The sequence below is a fragment of the Oncorhynchus nerka genome, linkage group LG10 (assembly GCF_034236695.1).
Source record: "Oncorhynchus nerka isolate Pitt River linkage group LG10, Oner_Uvic_2.0, whole genome shotgun sequence".
NCBI lineage: Eukaryota > Metazoa > Chordata > Actinopteri > Salmoniformes > Salmonidae > Oncorhynchus > Oncorhynchus nerka.
The window spans coordinates 99,339,165-99,364,597 of record NC_088405.1 but is presented as its reverse complement, the minus strand read 5'-3'; the positions used below and the strand labels follow the sequence as shown (position 1 = coordinate 99,364,597).

General features: G+C 49.0%; 1 protein-coding gene across 1 annotated transcript in view; it reads right to left on the bottom strand.

Moving 5' to 3' along the window:
* Nucleotides 1-771: 771 nt before the first annotated feature.
* The window catches only part of LOC115125062 (neurobeachin-like), a 63,834-nt gene continuing 39,172 nt past the window's right edge, over nucleotides 772-25,433 (bottom strand). The window contains exons 12-16 of the mRNA XM_065023425.1: nucleotides 23,913-24,081; nucleotides 22,565-22,644; nucleotides 16,632-16,694; nucleotides 16,180-16,277; nucleotides 772-868 (exon numbers count right to left, since the gene is read on the bottom strand). Of these exons, the coding sequence (XP_064879497.1) occupies nucleotides 772-868; nucleotides 16,180-16,277; nucleotides 16,632-16,694; nucleotides 22,565-22,644; nucleotides 23,913-24,081 (507 nt within the window). The remainder of the gene's footprint in view (nucleotides 869-16,179; nucleotides 16,278-16,631; nucleotides 16,695-22,564; nucleotides 22,645-23,912; nucleotides 24,082-25,433) is intronic.

Below are 25,433 nucleotides of genomic sequence, written 5' to 3'. Positions count from 1 at the left end.
TGATAGGGGTGTCAGTGGGCTGACTGTGAACGCTCTGAGAGACTCTGGGTTGAGGTCAGTGATAAAGTAGTCTACAGTACTACTGCCAAGAGATGAGCTATAGGTGTACCTACCATAGGAGTCCCCTCGAAGCCTACCATTGACTATGTACATACCCAGCATGCAACAGAGCTGCAGGAGTTGTGACCTGTTTTAGTTGGCTATGTTGTCCCCCCCCCCCCCTCACACACACACAGGACTGTGCTCAGGCGTTGACGTCAGATTTGATGAATAACCCTCCCAGAATACTTTGCTCCTGATCAGGGCTTTACCTCACAGGAAGCATGTTCTGTCACAACGATTATTCTATCAGGATCACATGAACTCAAAACAAACACACAAACTCTCTGGGCCTATACGCTGAGCTCCTTCATGACTGTCCTTAACCGGGCCAGCAGGAGACAACCCTTAACATGACAGCCAGGAGACAACCCTTAACAGGGCAGACAGGAGACAACCCTTAACAGGGCAGACAGGAGACAACCCTTAACAGGGCAGACAGGAGACAACCCTTAACAGGGCAGACAGGAGACAACCCTTAACAGGGCAGACAGGAGACAACCCTTAACAGGGCAGACAGGAGACAACCCTTAACAGGGCCAGCAGGAGACAACCCTTAACATGACAGCAGGAGACAACCCTTAACATGACAGGAGACAACCCTTAACAGGGCCAGCAGGAGACAACCCTTAACATCCATCCATCCATCCATCCATCCATCCATCCAGGTACTCACTTGTGTCCGAGGTGTTTGAGGAAGTATCCCAGGACTTTGAGAGCCTGGACTCTGATGCTCTCAGTCTTAGAGGCTAGGAGTTTACAGATCACCCTGGAACACAGTCAAGTCAGACAGACACCAGATAGTCAGCCAGACACCATACAGTCGGACAGTCAACCAGTCAACCAGACACCACACAGTCAGACAGTCAACCAGACACCATACAGTCAGCCAGACACCATACAGTCAGACAGTCAACCAGACATCATACAGTCAGACAGTCAGCCAGACACCATACAATCAGACAGTCAGCCAGACACCATACAGTCAGACAGTCAGCCAGACACCATACAGTCAGACAGTCAGCCAGACACCAGACAATCAGCCAGACACCATACAGTCAGCCAGACACCATACAGTCAGACAGTCAGCCAGACACCATACAGTCAGACAGTCAACCAGACACCATACAGTCAGACAGTCAGCCAGACACCATACAGTCAGACAGTCAGCCAGACACCATACAGTCAGACAGTCAGCCAGACACCATACAGTCAGACAGTCAGCCAGACACCATACAGTCAGACAGACACCATACAGTCAGACAGACAGCCAGACACCATACAGCCAGACAGTCAACCAGACACCATACAGTCAGCCAGACACCATACAGTCAGCCAGACACCATGCAGTCAGACAGTCAGCAAGACACCATACAGTCAGACAGTCAACCAGACACCATACAGTCAGACAGTCAACCAGACACCATACAGTCAGACAGTCAGCCAGACACCATACAGTCAGACAGTCAGCCAGACACCAGACAGTCAGCCAGACACCATACAGTCAGCCAGACACCAGACAGTCAGCCAGACACCAGACAGTCAGCCAGACAGACAGACACCATACAGTCAGACAGTCAGCCAGACACCATACAGTCAGCCAGACACCATACAGTCAGCCATACACCATACAGTCAGCCAGACACCATACAGTCAGACACCATACAGTCAGCCAGTCAGCCAGACACCATACAGTCAGACAGTCAACCAGACACCATACAGTCAGACAGTCAACCAGACACCATACAGTCAGACAGTCAACCAGACACCATACAGTCAGACAGTCAGACAGACACCATACAGTCAGACAGTCAACCATACACCATACAGTCAGACAGTCAACCAGACACCATACAGTCAGACAGTCAGAGAGTCAGCCAGACACCATACAGTCAGACAGTCAGCCAGACACCATACAGTCAGACAGTCAACCAGACACCATACAGTCAGACAGTCAGACAGACACCATACAGTCAGACAGTCAGAGAGTCAGCCAGACACCATACAGTCAGCCAGACACCATACAGTCAGCCAGACACCATGCAGTCAGACAGTCAGCCAGACACCATACAGTCAGACAGTCAACCAGACACCATACATTCAGAGAGTCAACCAGACACCATACAGTCAGACAGTCAACCAGACACCATACAGTCAGACAGTCAGACAGACACCATACAGTCAGACAGTCAACCATACACCATACAGTCAGACAGTCAGCCAGACACCATACAGTCAGACAGTCAGCCAGACAGACAGACACCATACAGTCAGCCAGACACCATACAGTCAGACAGACACCATACAGTCAGACAGTCAGACAGACACCATACAGTCAGACAGTCAACCAGACACCATACAGTCAGACAGTCAGCCAGACACCAGACAGTCAGCCAGACACCAGCCAGTCAGCCAGACACCAGACAGTCAGCCAGACAGTCAGCCAGACACCATACAGTCAGACAGTCAGACAGACACCATACAGTCAGACAGTCAGCCAGACACCATACAGTCAGACAGTCAGCCAGACACCATACAGTCAGCCAGACACCATACAGTCAGACAGTCAGCCAGACAGACAGACACCATACAGTCAGACAGTCAGCCAGACACCATACAGTCAGACAGACACCATACAGTCAGACAGACAGCCAGACACCATACAGCCAGACAGTCAACCAGACACCATACAGTCAGACAGTCAGCCAGACACCATACAGTCAGACAGTCAGAGAGTCAGCCAGACACCATACAGTCAGCCAGACACCATACAGTCAGCCAGACACCATGCAGTCAGACAGTCAACCAGACACCATACAGTCAGATAGTCAACCAGACACCATACAGTCAGACAGTCAGCCAGACACCAGACAGTCAACCAGACACCATACAGTCAGACAGACACCATCCAGTCAGACAGACACCATACAGTCAGACAGTCAGCCAGACACCATACAGTCAGACAGTCAGAGTCAGCCAGACACCATACAGTCAGCCAGACACCATACAGTCAGACAGTCAGCCAGACACCATACAGCCAGACAGTCAACCAGACACCATACAGTCAGACAGTCAGCCAGACACCATACAGTCAGACAGTCAGCCAGACACCAGACAGTCAGCCAGACACCATACAGTCAGCCAGACACCATACAGTCAGCCAGACACCATGCAGTCAGACAGTCAGCCAGACACCATACAGTCAGACAGTCAACCAGACACCATACAGTCAGACAGTCAACCAGACACCATACAGTCAGACAGTCAGCCAGACACCATACAGTCAGACAGTCAGCCAGACACCATACAGTCAGCCAGACACCATACAGTCAGCCAGACACCATACAGTCAGACAGTCAGCCAGACAGACAGACACCATACAGTCAGACAGTCAGCCAGACACCATACAGTCAGCCAGACACCATACAGTCAGACAGTCAGCCAGACAGACAGACACCATACAGTCAGACAGTCAGCCAGACACCATACAGTCAGACAGACAGCCAGACACCATACAGCCAGACAGTCAACCAGACACCATACAGTCAGCCAGACACCATACAGTCAGACAGTCAGACAGACACCATACAGTCAGACAGTCAACCATACACCATACAGTCAGACAGTCAGCCAGACACCATACAGTCAGACAGTCAGCCAGACAACATACAGTCAGACAGACAGCCAGACACCATACAGCCAGACAGTCAACCAGACACCATACAGTCAGCCAGACACCATACAGTCAGACAGACACCATACAGTCAGACAGTCAGCCAGACACCATACAGTCAGACAGTCAGCCAGACACCATAGTCAGCCAGACACCATACAGTCAGACAGTCAGCCAGACACCAGATAGTCAGCCAGACACCATACAGTCAGACAGTCAGCCAGACACCATACAGTCAGACAGTCAACCAGACACCATACAGTCAGACAGTCAGACAGACACCATACAGTCAGACAGTCAGAGAGTCAGCCAGACACCATACAGTCAGCCAGTCAGCCAGACACCATACAGTCAGACAGTCAACCAGACACCATACAGTCAGACAGTCAACCAGACACCATACAGTCAGACAGTCAACCAGACACCATACAGTCAGACAGTCAGACAGACACCATACAGTCAGACAGTCAACCATACACCATACAGTCAGACAGTCAACCAGACACCATACAGTCAGACAGTCAGAGAGTCAGCCAGACACCATACAGTCAGACAGTCAGCCAGACACCATACAGTCAGACAGTCAACCAGACACCATACAGTCAGACAGTCAGACAGACACCATACAGTCAGACAGTCAGAGAGTCAGCCAGACACCATACAGTCAGCCAGACACCATACAGTCAGCCAGACACCATGCAGTCAGACAGTCAGCCAGACACCATACAGTCAGACAGTCAACCAGACACCATACAGTCAGAGAGTCAACCAGACACCATACAGTCAGACAGTCAACCAGACACCATACAGTCAGACAGTCAGACAGACACCATACAGTCAGACAGTCAACCATACACCATACAGTCAGACAGTCAGCCAGACACCATACAGTCAGACAGTCAGCCAGACAGACAGACACCATACAGTCAGCCAGACACCATACAGTCAGACAGACACCATACAGTCAGACAGTCAGACAGACACCATACAGTCAGACAGTCAACCAGACACCATACAGTCAGACAGTCAGCCAGACACCAGACAGTCAGCCAGACACCAGCCAGTCAGCCAGACACCAGACAGTCAGCCAGACAGTCAGCCAGACACCATACAGTCAGACAGTCAGACAGACACCATACAGTCAGACAGTCAGCCAGACACCATACAGTCAGACAGTCAGCCAGACACCATACAGTCAGCCAGACACCATACAGTCAGACAGTCAGCCAGACAGACAGACACCATACAGTCAGACAGTCAGCCAGACACCATACAGTCAGACAGACACCATACAGTCAGACAGACAGCCAGACACCATACAGCCAGACAGTCAACCAGACACCATACAGTCAGACAGTCAGCCAGACACCATACAGTCAGACAGTCAGAGAGTCAGCCAGACACCATACAGTCAGCCAGACACCATACAGTCAGCCAGACACCATGCAGTCAGACAGTCAACCAGACACCATACAGTCAGATAGTCAACCAGACACCATACAGTCAGACAGTCAGCCAGACACCAGACAGTCAACCAGACACCATACAGTCAGACAGACACCATACAGTCAGACAGACACCATACAGTCAGACAGTCAGCCAGACACCATACAGTCAGACAGTCAGAGTCAGCCAGACACCATACAGTCAGCCAGACACCATACAGTCAGACAGTCAGCCAGACACCATACAGCCAGACAGTCAACCAGACACCATACAGTCAGACAGTCAGCCAGACACCATACAGTCAGACAGTCAGCCAGACACCAGACAGTCAGCCAGACACCATACAGTCAGCCAGACACCATACAGTCAGCCAGACACCATGCAGTCAGACAGTCAGCCAGACACCATACAGTCAGACAGTCAACCAGACACCATACAGTCAGACAGTCAACCAGACACCATACAGTCAGACAGTCAGCCAGACACCATACAGTCAGACAGTCAGCCAGACACCATACAGTCAGCCAGACACCATACAGTCAGCCAGACACCATACAGTCAGACAGTCAGCCAGACAGACAGACACCATACAGTCAGACAGTCAGCCAGACACCATACAGTCAGCCAGACACCATACAGTCAGACAGTCAGCCAGACAGACAGACACCATACAGTCAGACAGTCAGCCAGACACCATACAGTCAGACAGACAGCCAGACACCATACAGCCAGACAGTCAACCAGACACCATACAGTCAGCCAGACACCATACAGTCAGACAGTCAGACAGACACCATACAGTCAGACAGTCAACCATACACCATACAGTCAGACAGTCAGCCAGACACCATACAGTCAGACAGTCAGCCAGACAGACAGACACCATACAGTCAGCCAGACACCATACAGTCAGACAGTCAACCAGACACCATACAGTCAGACAGTCAGCCAGACACCAGACAGTCAGCCAGACACCAGCCAGTCAGCCAGACACCAGACAGTCAGCCAGACACCAGACAGTCAGCCAGACACCATACAGTCAGACAGTCAGCCAGACACCATACAGTCAGACAGTCAGCCAGACAGACAGACACCATACAGTCAGACAGTCAGCCAGACACCATACAGTCAGACAGACACCATACAGTCAGACAGACAGCCAGACACCATACAGCCAGACAGTCAACCAGACACCATACAGTCAGACAGTCAGCCAGACACCATACAGTCAGACAGTCAGAGAGTCAGCCAGACACCATACAGTCAGCCAGACACCATACAGTCAGCCAGACACCATGCAGTCAGACAGTCAGCAAGACACCATACAGTCAGACAGTCAACCAGACACCATACAGTCAGATAGTCAACCAGACACCATACAGTCAGACAGTCAGCCAGACACCAGACAGTCAACCAGACACCATACAGTCAGACAGACACCATACAGTCAGACAGTCAGCCAGAAACCATACAGTCAGACAGTCAGCCAGACACCATACAGTCAGACAGTCAGAGAGTCAGCCAGACACCATACAGTCAGCCAGACACCATACAGTCAGACAGTCAGCCAGACACCATACAGTCAGACAGTCAGCCAGACACCATACATTCAGCCAGACACCATACAGTCAGACAGTCAGCCAGACAGACAGACACCATACAGTCAGACAGTCAGCCAGACACCATACAGTCAGACAGACACCATACAGTCAAACAGACAGCCAGACACCATACAGCCAGACAGTCAACCAGACACCATACAGTCAGACAGTCAGCCAGACACCATACAGTCAGACAGTCAGAGAGTCAGCCAGACACCATACAGTCAGCCAGACACCATACAGTCAGCCAGACACCATGCAGTCAGACAGTCAGCAAGACACCATACAGTCAGACAGTCAACCAGACACCATACAGTCAGATAGTCAACCAGACACCATACAGTCAGACAGTCAGCCAGACACCAGACAGTCAACCAGACACCATACAGTCAGACAGACACCATACAGTCAGACAGTCAGCCAGAAACCATACAGTCAGACAGTCAGCCAGACACCATACAGTCAGACAGTCAGAGAGTCAGCCAGACACCATACAGTCAGCCAGACACCATACAGTCAGACAGTCAGCCAGACACCATACAGCCAGACAGTCAACCAGACACCATACAGTCAGACAGTCAGCCAGACACCATACAGTCAGACAGTCAGCCAGACACCAGACAGTCAGCCAGACACCATACAGTCAGCCAGACACCATACAGTCAGCCAGACACCATGCAGTCAGACAGTCAGCCAGACACCATACAGTCAGACAGTCAACCAGACACCATACAGTCAGACAGTCAACCAGACACCATACAGTCAGACAGTCAGACAGACACCATACAGTCAGACAGTCAGCCAGACACCATACAGTCAGCCAGACACCATACAGTCAGCCAGACACCATACAGTCAGACAGTCAGCCAGACAGACAGACACCATACAGTCAGACAGTCAGCCAGACACCATACAGTCAGCCAGACACCATACAGTCAGCCAGACAGACAGACACCATACAGTCAGACAGTCAGCCAGACACCATACAGTCAGACAGACAGCCAGACACCATACAGTCAGACAGTCAGCCAGACACCATACAGTCAGCCAGACACCATACAGTCAGACAGTCAGCCAGACACCATACAGTCAGACAGTCAACCAGACACCATACAGTCAGACAGACACCATACAGTCAGACAGTCAGCCAGACACCATACAGTCAGACAGTCAGCCAGACACCATACAGTCAGACAGTCAACCAGACACCATACAGTCAGACAGTCAGCCAGACACCATACAGTCAGCCAGACACCATACAGTCAGCCAGACACCATACAGTCAGACAGTCAGCCAGACAGACACCATACAGTCAGACAGTCAGCCAGACACCATACAGTCAGCCAGACACCATACAGTCAGACAGTCAGCCAGACAGACAGACACCATACAGTCAGACAGTCAGCCAGACACCATACAGTCAGACAGACAGCCAGACACCATACAGCCAGACAGTCAACCAGACACCATACAGTCAGCCAGACACCATACAGTCAGCCAGACACCATACAGTCAGACAGTCAGCCAGACACCATACAGTCAGACAGTCAGCCAGACACCATACAGTCAGCCAGACACCATACAGTCAGACAGTCAGCCAGACACCAGATAGTCAGCCAGACACCATACAGTCAGACAGTCAGCCAGACACCATACAGTCAGACAGTCAACCAGACACCATAGAGTAAGACAGACAGACAGACAGACACCATACAGTCAGACAGTCAGAGAGTCAGCCAGACACCATACAGTCAGCCAGACACCATACAGTCAGCCAGACACCATGCAGTCAGACAGTCAGCCAGACACCATACAGTCAGACAGTCAACCAGACACCATACAGTCAGACAGTCAACCAGACACCATACAGTCAGACAGTCAACCAGACACCATACAGTCAGACAGTCAGACAGACACCATACAGTCAGACAGTCAACCATACACCATACAGTCAGACAGTCAACCAGACACCATACAGTCAGAGAGTCAGCCAGACACCATACAGTCAGACAGTCAGCCAGACACCATACAGTCAGACAGTCAACCAGACACCATACAGTCAGACAGTCAGACAGACACCATACAGTCAGACAGTCAGAGAGTCAGCCAGACACCATACAGTCAGCCAGACACCATACAGTCAGCCAGACACCATGCAGTCAGACAGTCAGCCAGACACCATACAGTCAGACAGTCAACCAGACACCATACAGTCAGACAGTCAACCAGACACCATACAGTCAGACAGTCAGACAGACACCATACAGTCAGACAGTCAACCATACACCATACAGTCAGACAGTCAACCAGACACCATACAGTCAGACAGTCAGCCAGACAGACAGACACCATACAGTCAGCCAGACACCATACAGTCAGACAGACACCATACAGTCAGACAGTCAGACAGACACCATACAGTCAGACAGTCAACCAGACACCATACAGTCAGCCAGACACCAGACAGTCAGCCAGACACCAGACAGTTAGCCAGACACCAGACAGTCAGCCAGACACCATACAGTCAGACAGACACCATACAGTCAGACAGTCAGACAGACACCATACAGTCAGACAGTCAGCCAGACACCATACAGTCAGACAGTCAGCCAGACACCATACAGTCAGCCAGACACCATACAGTCAGCCAGACACCATACAGTCAGACAGTCAGCCAGACAGACAGACACCATACAGTCAGACAGTCAGCCAGACACCATACAGTCAGACAGACACCATACAGTCAGACAGACAGCCAGACACCATACAGCCAGACAGTCAACCAGACACCATACAGTCAGACAGTCAGCCAGACACCATACAGTCAGACAGTCAGAGAGTCAGCCAGACACCATACAGTCAGCCAGACACCATACAGTCAGCCAGACACCATGCAGTCAGACAGTCAGCAAGACACCATACAGTCAGACAGTCAACCAGACACCATACAGTCAGATAGTCAACCAGACACCATACAGTCAGACAGTCAGCCAGACACCAGACAGTCAACCAGACACCATACAGTCAGACAGACACCATACAGTCAGACAGTCAGCCAGACACCATACAGTCAGACAGTCAGCCAGACACCATACAGTCAGACAGTCAGAGAGTCAGCCAGACACCATACAGTCAGCCAGACACCATACAGTCAGACAGTCAGCCAGACACCATACAGCCAGACAGTCAACCAGACACCATACAGTCAGACAGTCAGCCAGACACCATACAGTCAGACAGTCAGCCAGACACCAGACAGTCAGCCAGACACCATACAGTCAGCCAGACACCATACAGTCAGACAGTCAGCCAGACACCATACAGTCAGACAGTCAACCAGACACCATACAGTCAGACAGTCAACCAGACACCATACAGTCAGACAGTCAGCCAGACACCATACAGTCAGCCAGACACCATACAGTCAGCCAGACACCATACAGTCAGACAGTCAGCCAGACAGACAGACACCATACAGTCAGACAGTCAGCCAGACACCATACAGTCAGACAGTCAGCCAGACAGACAGACACCATACAGTCAGACAGACAGCCAGACACCATACAGCCAGACAGTCAACCAGACACCATACAGTCAGCCAGACACCATACAGTCAGACAGTCAGCCAGACACCATACAGTCAGACAGTCAGCCAGACACCATACAGTCAGACAGTCAGCCAGACACCATACAGTCAGCCAGACACCATACAGTCAGCCAGACACCATACAGTCAGACAGTCAGCCAGACACCATACAGTCAGACAGTCAGCCAGACACCATACAGTCAGACAGACACCATACAGTCAGACAGACAGCCAGACACCATACAGCCAGACAGTCAACCAGACACCATACAGTCAGCCAGACACCATACAGTCAGCCAGACACCATGCAGTCAGACAGTCAGCAAGACACCATACAGTCAGACAGTCAACCAGACACCATAAAGTCAGATAGTCAACCAGACACCATACAGTCAGACAGTCAGCCAGACACCATACAGTCAGACAGTCAACCAGACACCATACAGTCAGACAGACACCATACAGTCAGACAGTCAGCCAGACACCATACAGTCAGACAGTCAGCCAGACACCATACAGTCAGACAGTCAGAGAGTCAGCCAGACACCATACAGTCAGCCAGACACCATACAGTCAGACAGTCAGCCAGACACCATACAGCCAGACAGTCAACCAGACACCATACAGTCAGACAGTCAGCCAGACACCATACAGTCAGACAGTCAGCCAGACACCAGACAGTCAGCCAGACACCATACAGTCAGACAGTCAGCCAGACACCAGACAGTCAGCCAGACACCATACAGTCAGCCAGACACCATACAGTCAGCCAGACACCATGCAGTCAGACAGTCAGCCAGACACCATACAGTCAGACAGTCAACCAGACACCATACAGTCAGACAGTCAACCAGACACCATACAGTCAGACAGTCACCAGACACCATACAGTCAGACAGTCAGCCAGACACCATAGAGTCAGACAGTCAGCCAGACAGACAGACACCATACAGTCAGACAGTCAGCCAGACACCATACAGTCAGCCAGACACCATACAGTCAGACAGTCAGCCAGACAGACAGACACCATACAGTCAGACAGTCAGCCAGACACCATACAGTCAGACAGACAGCCAGACACCATACAGTCAGACAGTCAACCAGACACCATACAGTCAGCCAGACACCATACAGTCAGCCAGACACCATACAGTCAGACAGTCAGCCAGACACCATACAGTCAGACAGTCAGCCAGACACCATACAGTCAGCCAGACACCATACAGTCAGACAGTCAGCCAGACACCAGATAGTCAGCCAGACACCATACAGTCAGACAGTCAGCCAGACACCATACAGTCAGACAGTCAACCAGACACCATACAGTCAGACAGTCAGCCAGACACCATACAGTCAGACAGTCAGCCAGACACCATACAGTCAGACAGTCAGCCAGACAGTCAGACAGACACCATACAGTCAGACAGTCAGACAGACACCATACAGTCAGACAGTCAACCAGACACCATACAGTCAGACAGTCAGCCAGACACCAGACAGTCAGACAGTCAGCCAGACACCAGACAGTCAGCCAGACAGTCAGCCAGACACCATACAGTCAGACAGTCAGCCACACACCATACAGTCAGACAGTCAGCCAGACACCATACAGTCAGACAGTCAGCCAGACACCATACAGTCAGCCAGACACCATACAGTCAGCCAGACACCATACAGTCAGACAGTCAGCCAGACAGACACCATACAGTCAGACAGTCAGCCAGACACCATACAGTCAGACACCATACAGTCAGACAGACAGCCAGACACCATACAGCCAGACAGTCAACCAGACACCATACAGTCAGCCAGACACCATACAGTCAGACAGACACCATACAGTCAGCCAGACACCATACAGTCAGACAGTCAGCCAGACACCATACAGCCAGACAGTCAACCAGACACCATACAGTCAGACAGTCAGCCAGACACCATACAGTCAGACAGTCAGCCAGACACCAGACAGTCAGCCAGACACCATACAGTCAGCCAGACACCATACAGTCAGCCAGACACCATGCAGTCAGACAGTCAGCCAGACACCATACAGTCAGACAGTCAACCAGACACCATACAGTCAGACAGTCAACCAGACACCATACAGTCAGACAGTCAGCCAGACACCATACAGTCAGACAGTCAGCCAGACACCATACAGTCAGCCAGACACCATACAGTCAGCCAGACACCATACAGTCAGACAGTCAGCCAGACAGACAGACACCATACAGTCAGACAGTCAGCCAGACACCATACAGTCAGCCAGACACCATACAGTCAGACAGTCAGCCAGACAGACAGACACCATACAGTCAGACAGTCAGCCAGACACCATACAGTCAGACAGACAGCCAGACACCATACAGCCAGACAGTCAACCAGACACCATACAGTCAGCCAGACACCATACAGTCAGCCAGACACCATACAGTCAGCCAGACACCATACAGTCAGACAGTCAGCCAGACACCATACAGTCAGACAGTCAGCCAGACACCATACAGTCAGCCAGACACCATACAGTCAACCAGACACCATACAGTCAGACAGTCAGCCAGACACCATACAGTCAGACAGACACCATACAGTCAGACAGTCAACCAGACACCATACAGTCAGCCAGACACCATACAGTCAGCCAGACACCATGCAGTCAGACAGTCAGCAAGACAGCATACAGTCAGACAGTCAACCAGACACCATACAGTCAGATAGTCAACCAGACACCATACAGTCAGACAGTCAGCCAGACACCATACAGTCAGACAGTCAGCAAGACAGCATACAGTCAGACAGTCAACCAGACACCATACAGTCAGATAGTCAACCAGACACCATACAGTCAGACAGTCAGCCAGACACCATACAGTCAGACAGTCAACCAGACACCATACAGTCAGACAGACACCATACAGTCAGACAGTCAGCCAGACACCATACAGTCAGACAGTCAGTCAGACAGTCAGACACCATACAGTCAGACAGTCAGAGAGTCAGCCAGACACCATACAGTCAGCCAGACACCATACAGTCAGACAGTCAGCCAGACACCATACAGCCAGACAGTCAACCAGACACCATACAGTCAGACAGTCAGCCAGACACCATACAGTCAGACAGTCAGCCAGACACCAGACAGTCAGCCAGACACCATACAGTCAGCCAGACACCATGCAGTCAGACAGTCAGCCAGACACCATCCAGTCAGACAGTCAGCCAGACACCATACAGTCAGACAGTCAACCAGACACCATACAGTCAGACAGTCAACCAGACACCATACAGTCAGACAGTCAACCAGACACCATACAGTCAGACAGTCAGCCAGACACCATACAGTCAGACAGTCAGCCAGACACCATACAGTCAGCCAGACACCATACAGTCAGCCAGACACCATACAGTCAGACAGTCAGCCAGACAGACAGACACCATACAGTCAGACAGTCAGCCAGACACCATACAGTCAGCCAGACACCATACAGTCAGACAGTCAGCCAGACAGACAGACACCATACAGTCAGACAGTCAGCCAGACACCATACAGTCAGACAGACAGCCAGACACCATACAGCCAGACAGTCAACCAGACACCATACAGTCAGACAGACACCATACAGTCAGACAGACACCATACAGTCAGACAGTCAGCCAGACACCATACAGTCAGACAGTCAGCCAGACACCATACAGTCAGACAGTCAGCCAGACACCATACAGTCAGCCAGACACCATACAGTCAGCCAGACACCATACAGTCAGACAGTCAGCCAGACAGACAGACACCATACAGTCAGACAGTCAGCCAGACACCATACAGTCAGACAGACACCATACAGTCAGACAGACAGCCAGACACCATACAGCCAGACAGTCAACCAGACACCATACAGTCAGCCAGACACCATACAGTCAGACAGACACCATACAGTCAGACAGTCAGCCAGACACCATACAGTCAGACAGTCAGCCAGACACCATACAGTCAGACAGTCAGAGAATCAGCCAGACACCATACAGTCAGCCAGACACCATACAGTCAGACAGTCAGCCAGACACCATACAGCCAGACAGTCAACCAGACACCATACAGTCAGACAGTCAGCCAGACACCATACAGTCAGACAGTCAGCCAGACACCAGACAGTCAGCCAGACACCATACAGTCAGCCAGACACCATACAGTCAGACAGACACCATGCAGTCAGACAGTCAGCCAGACACCATACAGTCAGACAGTCAACCAGACACCATACAGTCAGACAGTCAACCAGACACCATACAGTCAGACAGTCAGCCAGACACCATACAGTCAGACAGTCAGCCAGACACCATACAGTCAGCCAGACACCATACAGTCAGCCAGACACCATACAGTCAGACAGTCAGCCAGACAGACAGACACCATACAGTCAGACAGTCAGCCAGACACCATACAGTCAGCCAGACAGACAGACACCATACAGTCAGACAGTCAGCCAGACACCATACAGTCAGACAGACAGCCAGACACCATACAGCCAGACAGTCAACCAGACACCATACAGTCAGACAGACACCATACAGTCAGACAGACACCATACAGTCAGACAGACACCATACAATCAGACAGACACCATACAGTATCATATTATGTTCCTGTATTATATCCTGTTCCTGTATCCTGTATCATATCCTGTATCATATCCTGTATCATATCAACCAGACACCATACAGTCAGACAGACACCATACAGTCAGACAGACACCATACAGTCAGACAGACACCATACAATCAGACAGACACCATACAGTATCATATTATGTTCCTGTATTATATCCTGTTCCTGTATCCTGTATCATATCCTGTATCATATCCTGTATCATATCCTGTTCCTGTATCATATCATGTTCCTGTATCCTGTATCATATCCTGTATCCTGTATCATATCCTGTTCCTGTATCCTGTATCATATCCTGTTCCTGTATCCTGTATCCTGTATCCTGTATCATATCCTGTATCCTGTATCATATCCTGTTCCTGTATCCTGTATTATATCCTGTTCCTGTATCATGTATCATATCCTGTTCCTGTATCCTGTATCATATCCTGTTCCTGTATCCTGTATTATATCCTGTTCCTGTATCATGTATCATATCCTGTTCCTGTATCCTGTATCATATCCTGTTCCTGTATCCTGTATTTTATCCTGTTCCTGTATCATATCCTGTTCCTGTATCCTGTATCATATCCTGTTCCTGTATCCTGTATTTTATCCTGTTCCTGTATCATATCCTGTTCCTGTATCCTGTATCATATCCTGTATGATATCCTGTTCCTGTATCATGTATCATATCCTGTATCCTGTATCATATCCTGTATTATATTCTGTTCCTGTATCATATCCTGTTCCTGTAGCATATCCTGTTCCTGTATCCTGTATCATATCCTGTTCCTGTATCCTGTATCATATCCTGTATGATATCCTGTTCCTGTATCCTGTATCATATCCTGTTCCTGTATCATATCCTGTATCCTGTATCATATCCTGTTCCTGTATCCTGTATCATATCCTGTTCCTGTATCATATCCTGTTCCTGTATCCTGTATCATATCCTGTATCCTGTATCATATCCTGTTCCTGTATCCTGTATCATATCCTGTATCCTGTATCATATCCTGTTCCTGTATCCTGTATCATATCCTGTTCCTGTATCATATCCTGTTCCTGTATCCTGTATTATATCCTGTTTGGCTGTCCTTCTACCTGTGTGTGTGGTGTGTGTATATACCGTATGCCGTTCCTCTGGTCGAAGGCTGGAATCATGGAGGCTGGGTGTTCTGACATCAGAGCCACCAACAACTGAAGAACATCATGGATATTGTCATCCTGGAGATTATATATATATATATATATATATATATAAAGAGAGAGAGGGAGAGGGTGGGGGGAGAGGGAGTGAGAGAGACTATTACAACACTGTATATAGACATAATATGACATTTAAATGTCTTTATTCTTTTGGAACTTTAGTGAGTGTAATGATTACTGTTCATTTTTTTATAGTTTATTTCACTTTTGTTTATTATCTACTTCACTTACTTTGGCAATGTCCCATGACAATAAAACCCTTAAAGAGAGAGAGAGAGAGAGAGAGAGAGAGAGAGACAGAGAGGGAGAGACAGAGAGACAGAGAGACAGAGAGAGAGAGAGAGAGAGAAATTAAATTACAGTTGTGTTTACCTCATGCATGGTCAGCAAGTAGTTCAGGATGCTCTGTAGCTCATCTTCCTTCACACCCCGATCCTGGGAATACAGAGAGACAGAGAGACAGAGAGAGAGAGAGAGACAGAGAGACAGAGAGACAGAGAGACAGAGAGAGAGAGAGAGAGAGAGAGAGAGAGAGAGAGAGAGAGAGAGAGAGAGAGAGAGAGAGAGAGAGAGAGAGAGAGAGAGAGAGACAGAGAGACAGAGAGACAGAAATTAAATGAATGATGAGAGGGAGAACTAATAGTATAGTGGCCTAGCAGGAAGATTGGAATAGCTGTGAGGTCAAATCCCAGGTGAGGACATGTTAAATACTAATGACTGTATAAATGAACACGCGCAATAAAAATAATTTATGTCAACGTGTGTCAAATATGTTGAAAACATTGGTTGTTAAAAGCACTGTTTGTGTGACCAGTCATTTTTTAGATAAAATACTCAAATAGTTGAATGAACATGTGAGACAAGACACTTTTAAATGTACTGATTTTTTTCATACGTTTTCTCAACTTGGAGATAGATTTATTATAATATATATGTATATTTTTAAATATTTATTAATTATTTATTTATTTGTTCGTTACTTAAAAATAATTAGTTGAAACAATTCGATTTGCGGACACCCTACTACAGACCCTGTGGGCGTTTTCTTCATTGTGGGCGTTTTCTTCATTGTGGGGTCCAGAGTGGCGCAGTGGTCTAAGACACTGCATCTCAGTGCAAGAGGCGTCACTCCCTGGTTTGAATCCAGGCTGTATCACATCCGGCCGTGATTGGCAGTCCAATAGCACAATTGGCTCGGGTTTGGCCGTCATTGTAAACAAGAACTTGTTTTCACATAAAGGTTCAATTTAAAATATTTAAATAAATAAATAAAGCCCTCAGGCATCTCAGAGTGGAAACAATTACATTTATGAAAATGTGTGTGTTTACTGTTTGGGTTTTTTAAAACACCCGCAGCTACAGAGGACGGAGAGAGAGACATGATTCACCAGAAACAACAATGAAAAAGTCAAAAGGGGGGAAAGAGGGATAAAGTGAAAATGATTTTTAACAGATGAGAGGCGTTGGCAACCATATTAACCACATTAACCACTTCCTGTCAACAACACACACACACACACACACACACTTTTTAGAGCACTGGTCCATAATACAATTCTTCACACCTCCGATTACCCAGAACTCCCCCAGGGGGCTTGAGACAAACAAACAGACAGACAGACAGACAAGTAAACAAACCAACAGAGTGAGGAGAGTAGAAGAGAGGAGAGAGAGGGGGAGAGAGCGGAGGAGAGAGGAGAAGAGAGAGGAGGAGAGAGAGGAGGAAGAGAGAGGGGAGAGAGAGGAGGAGAGAGAGGGGAGAGAGAGGAGGAGGAGAGAGAGAGGGGAGAGAGAGGAGAAGAGAGGAGGAGGAGAGAGAGAGAGGAGAGAGAGGGGGAGAGAGAGGGGGAGAGAGAGGAGAAGAGAGAGGAGGAGAGAGAGGGGAAGAGAGAGGAGAGAGAGGAGGAGAGAGAGGGGAGAGAGGAGGAGGAGAGAGAGGAGGAGAGAGAGGAGAGAGAGAGGAGGAGAGAGGAGGAGGGGAGAGGAGGAGAGAGAGAGGGAAGAGAGAGAGAGAGAGAGAGGAGAGAGAGGAGAAGAGAGAGGAGGAGAGAGGAGAGGGAAGAGAGGAGAGGAGAGAGGGGGAGAGAGAGGAGGAGAGAGAGGGGGAGAGAGAGGAGGAAGAGAGAGGGGGAGAGAGAGGAGAGAGAGAGGAGGAGAGAGAGGAGGAGAGAGGAGGGGAGGAGAGAGAGGAGGGAGGAGAGAGAGAGGAGAGAGAGAGGAGGAGAGAGAGATAGGAGGAGAGGGGGAGAGGAGGAGAGAGAGATAGGAGGAGATAGAGGAGAAGAGAGAGAGGAGAAGAGAGAGAGGAGAAGAGAGAGAGGAGAAGAGAGAATAGGAGAGAGTGGAGAGAAGAGAGGATTGGAGAGGAGGAGTGACATGAAAAAGATGTCTTCATCACAGAGCTTTATGGTGCCCAAGAACAGAACTACGTATCGGAAAGGTCAATGATAACATTGGACAATGGATCAGATCCTCTGTATGGACCACCACCCAGGACAACGGATCGGATCCCAGCCGGAGACCCAAAACAACGGCGCCGCAGAAGGGGCTGATGGTCAGGTTCCAGAGTATTCTCCAATGTCCAGTCTCTTGACAACAAGGTAGACGAAAAATCTACGGTTGCCTTCCATAGAGACATCAGAGATGGTAACATTCTATGTTTCACGGAAACAGAATCAGAATCGGTTCAGCCACTGTGCTTCTCCAAGCATCGCGCCGACAGAGATAATCACCTCTCTGGGAAGAGGAAGGGCTGGCAATTCTACCTACCAAGAGAATTCTAGTCAATTATAGTCACAGCTGTATACATTCCCCCTCAAACAGACACCAAGAAGGAACTTCACTGGACTCTATGTAAACTGGATACTACACTGCTCAAACAAATAAAGGGAAAACTAAAATAACACATCCTAGATCTGAATGAATGAAAATATTTGTATTAAATACTTTTCCCTTTATATAGTTGAATGTGCTGACAACAAAATCACAAAAATTATCAATGGAAATCAAATTTATCAACCCATGGAGGTCTGGATTTGGAGTCACACTCAAAATTAAAGTGGAAAACCACACTACAGGCTGATCCATCTTTGATGTAATGTCCTTAAAACAAGTCAAAATGAGGCTCAGTAGTGTGTGTGGCCTCCACGTGCCTGTATGACCTCCCTACAACGCCTGGGCATGCTCCTGATGAGGTGGCGGATGGTCTCCTGAGGGATCTCCTCCCAGACCTGGACTAAAGCATCCGCCAACTCCTGGACAGTCTGTGGTGCAACGTGGCGTTGGTGGATTGGATTCAGGTCTGGGGAACGGGCGGGCCAGTCCATAGCATCAATGCCTTCCTCTTGCAGGAACTGCTGACACACTCCAGCCACATGAGGTCTAGCATTGTCTTGCATTAGGAGGAACCCAGGGCCAACCGCACCAGCATATGGTCTCACAAGGGGTCTGAGGATCTCATCTCGGTACCTAATGGCAGTCAGGCTACCTCTGGCGAGCACATGGAGGGCTGTGCGGCCCCCCAAAGAAATGCCACCCCACACCATGACTGACCCACCGCCAAACCGGTCATGCTGAAGGATGTTGCAGGCAGCAGAACGCTCTCCACGGCGTGGAGTATAGACGGTGTGTTGGACGTTCTCAGTGTGTTGGACGTTCTCAGTGTGTTGGACGTTCTCAGTGTAGACGGTGTGTTGGACGTTCTCAGTGTGTTGGACGTTCTCAGTGTAGACGGTGTGTTGGACGTTCTCAGTGTGTTGGACGTTCTCAGTGTGTTGGACGTTCTCAGTGTAGACGGTGTGTGTTGGACGTTCTCAGTGTGTTGGACGTTCTCAGTGTGTTGGACGTTCTCAGTGTGTTGGACGTTCTCAGTGTAGACGGTGTGTGTTGGACGTTCTCAGTGTGTTGGACGTTCTCAGTGTAGACGGTGTGTGTTGGACGTTCTCAGTGTGTTGGACGTTCTCAGTGTAGACGGTGTGTTGGACGTTCTCAGTGTAGACGGTGTGTGTTGGACGTTCTCAGTGTGTTGGACGTTCTCGGTGTGTTGGACGTTCTCGGTGTGTTGGACGTTCTCGGTGTGTTGGACGTTCTCGGTGTGTTGGACGTTCTCAGTGTGTTGGACGTTCTCAGTGTAGACGGTGTGTGTTGGACGTTCTCAGTGTGTTGGACGTTCTCGGTGTGTTGGACGTTCTCAGTGTGTGTGTTGGGCGTTCGGTGTGTTGGGCGTTCACGGTGTGTTGGACGTTCTCGGTGTGTTGGACGTTCTCGGTGTGTTGGACGTTCTCAGTGTGTTGGGCGTTCTCAGACGTGTGTTGGGCGTTCTCCAGTGTGGACGTTCTCGGTGTGTTGGGCGTTCTCAGTGTGTTGACGCTCTCGTGTGTGGGCGTTCGGTGTGTTGGACGTTCTCAGTGTGTTGGGCGTTCAGTTCTGTGTGTGGGCGTTCTCGCTCAGTGTGTTGGGCGTTCTCAGTGTGTTGGGCGTTCTCAGTGTAGACGTTGTGTTGACGCTTCTCAGTGTGTTGGGCGTTCTCAGTGTGTTGGGCGTTCTCGGTGTGTTGGACATTCTCGGTGTGTTGGACATTCTCGGTGTGTTGGACGTTCTCGGTGTGTTGGACGTTCTCGGTGTGTTGGACGTTCTCGGTGTGTTGGACGTTCTCGGTGTGTTGGACGTTCTCAGTGTGTTGGACGTTCTCAGTGTGTTGGACGTTCTCAGTGTGTTGGACGTTCTCGGTGTGTTGGACGTTCTCAGTGTAGACGGTGTGTTGGACGTTCTCAGTGTGTTGGACGTTCTCAGTGTGTTGGACGTTCTCAGTGTGTTGGACGTTCTCAGTGTAGACGGTGTGTTTGGACGTTCTCAGTGTGTTGGGCGTTCTGTGTGTTGGACGTTCTCAGAGTAGACGCTGTGTGTTGGACGTTCTCAGTGTGTTGGACGCTCAGTGTGTTGGACGTTCTCAGTGTGTTGGACGTTCTCAGTGTGTTGACGTTCTCAGTGTAGGCGGTGTGTTGGACGTTCTCAGTGTGTTGGACGTTCTCAGTGTGTTGGACGTTCTCAGTGTGTTGGACGTTCTCAGAGTAGACGGTGTGTGTTGGACGTTCTCAGTGTGTTGGACGTTCTCAGTGTGTTGGACGTTCTCAGTGTGTTGGACGTTCTCAGAGTAGACGGTGTGTGTTGGACGTTCTCAGAGTAGACGCTGTGTGTTGGACGTTCTCAGAGTAGACGCTGTGTGTTGGACGTTCTCAGAGTAGACGCTGTGTGTTGGACGTTCTCAGAGTAGACGCTGTGTGTTGGACGTTCTCAGAGTAGACGCTGTGTGTTGGACGTTCTCAGAGTAGACGCTGTGTGTTGGACGTTCTCAGTGTATTTTCAGACAATGTGATTAACTGCTATATATAGTTCAGTACCTTGAGTATGAGTTGTTTGAGGAACTCCTGGACGAAGTAGTTATGGTGTGTGTTGGACGTTCTCATGTAGTGTGTGTTGGGCGTTCTCATGTAGTAGACGCTGTGTGTAGTATGTTCTCATGTAGTATGACGCTGTGTGTATGGATGTTGTCAGAGTAGTACGTGTGTGTTGGATGTTCTCCAGAGTAGACGCTGTGTGTTGGACGTTCTCAGTGTATTTTCAGACAATGTGATTAACTGCTATATATAGTTCAGTACCTTGAGTATGAGTTGTTTGAGGAACTCCTGGATGAAGTAGTTATGGTGTGTTGTATGTAGTATGTAGTATGTAGTGTGTTGTATGTAGTATGTTTCATGTAGTATGGTGTATGTAGTATGTTGTATGTAGTATGTAGTGTGTTGTATGTAGTATGTAGTGTGTTGTATGTAGTATGTAGTGTGTTGTATGTAGTATGTAGTGTGTTGTATGTAGTGTGTAGTATGTAGTATGTAGTGTGTTGTATGTAGTGTGTTGTATGTAGTGTGTAGTGTGTTGTATGTAGTATGTAGTGTGTTGTATGTAGTATGTAGTGTGTTGCATGTAGTATGTAGTGTGTAGTATGTAGTGTGTTGTATGTAGTGTGTAGTATGTAGTATGTAGTGTGTTGTATGTAGTGTGTTGTATGTAGTGTGTAGTGTGTTGTATGTAGTGTGTTGTATGTAGTGTGTAGTGTGTTGCATGTAGTATGTAGTGTGTAGTATGTAGTATGTAGTGTGTTGTATGTAGTATGTAGTGTGTTGTATGTAGTGTGTAGTGTGTTGTATGTAGTGTGTAGTGTGTTGTATGTAGTATGTAGTGTGTTGTATGTAGTATTTAGTGTGTTGTATGTAGTATGTTGTATGTAGTATGTAAAACATTCATGTTACCTTGAGTATGAGTTGTTTGAGGAACAGCAGAATGAAGGCTCTGAGAGAGACGATCTCGTTCTGGGACGGCCTCGGTCCATCTGCACACAGACAACATTAAAACAACGTTAATATAACATCAACGGAATTCATGTTAATTCAACGTTACAAAAACGGTAATACAACATTATTTAGAAAACATTCAGTCATTCCATCAACACACAGAAAAACATTCAGTCATTCACAACGTTTCATTCAGGTCCACACGGGATCTAGCAAAGAACACAAGTACCCATCTGTGTTATAGTAACCTGTCTGTTATAGTAACCTGTCTGTTATTGTTATAGTAACCTGTCTGTTATAGTAACCTGTCTGTTATAGTAACCTGTCTGTTATAGTAACCTGTCTGTTATTGTTATAGTAACCTGTCTGTTATAGTAACCTGTCTGTTATAGTAACCTGTCTGTTATAGTAACCTGTCTGTTATAGTAACCTGTCTGTTATTGTTATAGTAACCTGTCTGTTATAGTAACCTGTCTGTTATAGTAACCTGTCTGTTATTGTTATAGTAACCTGTCTGTTATAGTAACCTGTCTGTTATAGTAACCTGTCTGTTATTGTTATAGTAACCTGTCTGTTATAGTAACCTGTCTGTTATAGTAACCTGTCTGTTATAGTAACCTGTCTGTTATTGTTATAGTAACCTGTCTGTTATAGTAACCTGTCTGTTATAGTAACCTGTCTGTTATAGTAACCTGTCTGTTATAGTAACCTGTCTGTTATAGTAACCTGTCTGTTATAGTAACCTGTCTGTTCTAGTAACCTGTCTGTTCTAGTAACCTGTCTGTTATAGTAACCTGTCTGTTATAGTAACCTGTCTGTTATAGTAACCTGTCTGTTATAGTAACCTGTCTGTTATAGTAACCTGTCTGTTCTAGTAACCTGTCTGTTCTAGTAACCTGTCTGTTCTAGTAACCTGTCTGTTCTAGTAACCTGTCTGTTCTAGTAACCTGTCTGTTATAGTAACCTGTCTGTCTGTAACCTGTCTGTTATAGTAACCCTGTCTGTTCTAGTAACCTTCTGTTCTAGTAACCTGTCTGTTATAGTAACCTGTCTGTTATAGTAACCTGTCTGTTCTAGTAACCTGTCTGTTCTAGTAACCTGTCTGTTATAGTAACCTGTCTGTTATAGTAACCTGTCTGTTATAGTAACCTGTCAGTTATAGTAACCTGTCTGTTATAGTAACCTGTCTGTTATAGTAACCTGTCTGTGTGCGTGCGTGCGTGTGCGTGCGTGTGTGTGCGTGTGTGTGTGTGTGTGCGTGTGCGTGTGTGTGTGTGTGTGTGTGTGTGTGTGTGTGTGTACGTACCCAGTCCTTTAGGAGTGATGCCACTGCTCTCCAGTGGGTTGCTGACCCAGTAGTAGTACTTCAGCGTGTGCATCAGCTGCAGCACGGTACCAACACGACGGATGGTGCTGTAGATGGTCGACGTCCCAATGAACTCCGCAGACAGGTAGGTGTACAGGGACAACTGGACCTGGAGGGAGAAACACATAACACACACAGGGAGGGAGAGAGAGAGACACAGCAACTATCAACTGAAGGTGTTGTCCTCTACTCTCCTCTCCTCTCATGTCCTCTACCCTCCCCTCCTGTCCTCTACCCTCCTCTCCTGTCCTCTACCCTCCTCTCATGCCCTCTACCCTCCTCTCCTGTCCTCTACCCTCCTCTCCTGTCCTCTACCCTCCCTTCCTGTCCTCTACTCTCTCTTGTCCTCTACCCTCCTCTTGTCCTCTACCCTCCTCTCATGTCCTCTACCCTCCTCTCATGTCCTCTACCCTCCTCTCATGTCCTCCACCCTCCTCTCATGTCCTCCACCCTCCTCTCATGTCCTCCATCCTCCCTTCCTGTCCTCTACCCTCCTCTCTTCCTGTCCTCTACCCTCTCTCTTCCTGTCCTCCGCCCTCCTCTCATGCCCTCCGCCCTCCTCTCATGCCCTCCGCCCTCCTCTCATGCCCTCCGCCCTCCTCTCATGCCCTCCGCCCTCTCATGCCCTCCTCCTCTCATGCCCTCCACCCTCCTCTCATGCCCTCCGCCCTCCTCTCATGCCCTCCGCCCTCCTCTCATGCCCTCTGCCCTCCTCTCATGCCCTCTGCCCTCCTCTCATGCCCTCTACCCTCCTCTCATGCCCTCTACCCTCCTCTCATGCCCTCTACCCTCCTCTCATGCCCTCTACCCTCCTCTCATGTCCTCTACCCTCCTCTCATGCCCTCTGCCCTCCTCTCATGCCCTCTGCCCTCCTCTCATGCCCTCTGCCCTCCTCTCATGCCCTCCGCCCTCCTCTCATGCCCTCCGCCCTCCTCTCATGTCCTCCGCCCTCCTCTCATGCCCTCCGCCCTCCTCTCATGCCCTCCGCCCTCCTCTCATGCCCTCTACCCTCCTCTCATGCCCTCTACCCTCCTCTCATGTCCACTACCCTCCTTTCATGTCTTCAGGATCAAGGGAAAGGTGAACGGAACAAAGTACAGAGAGATCCTTGATGAAAACCTGCTCCAGAGCGCTCAGGACCTCAGACTGGGGCAAAGGTTAACCTTCCAACAGGACAACAACCCTAAGCACACAGCCAAGACAATGCAGGAGTGGCTTCGACACAAGTCTCTGAATGTCCTTGAGTGGCCAGAGCCCGGACTTCAACCCAATCGAACATCTCTGGAGAAACCTGATAGCTGTGCAGCTACTCTCCCCATCCAACCAGACAGAGCTTGAGAGGATCTGCAGAGAAGAATGGGAGAAACTCCCCAAATACAGGTGTGCCAAGTTTGTAGCATCATACCCAAGAAGACTGGAGGCTGTAATCGCTGCCAAAGGTGCTTCAACAAAGTACTGAGT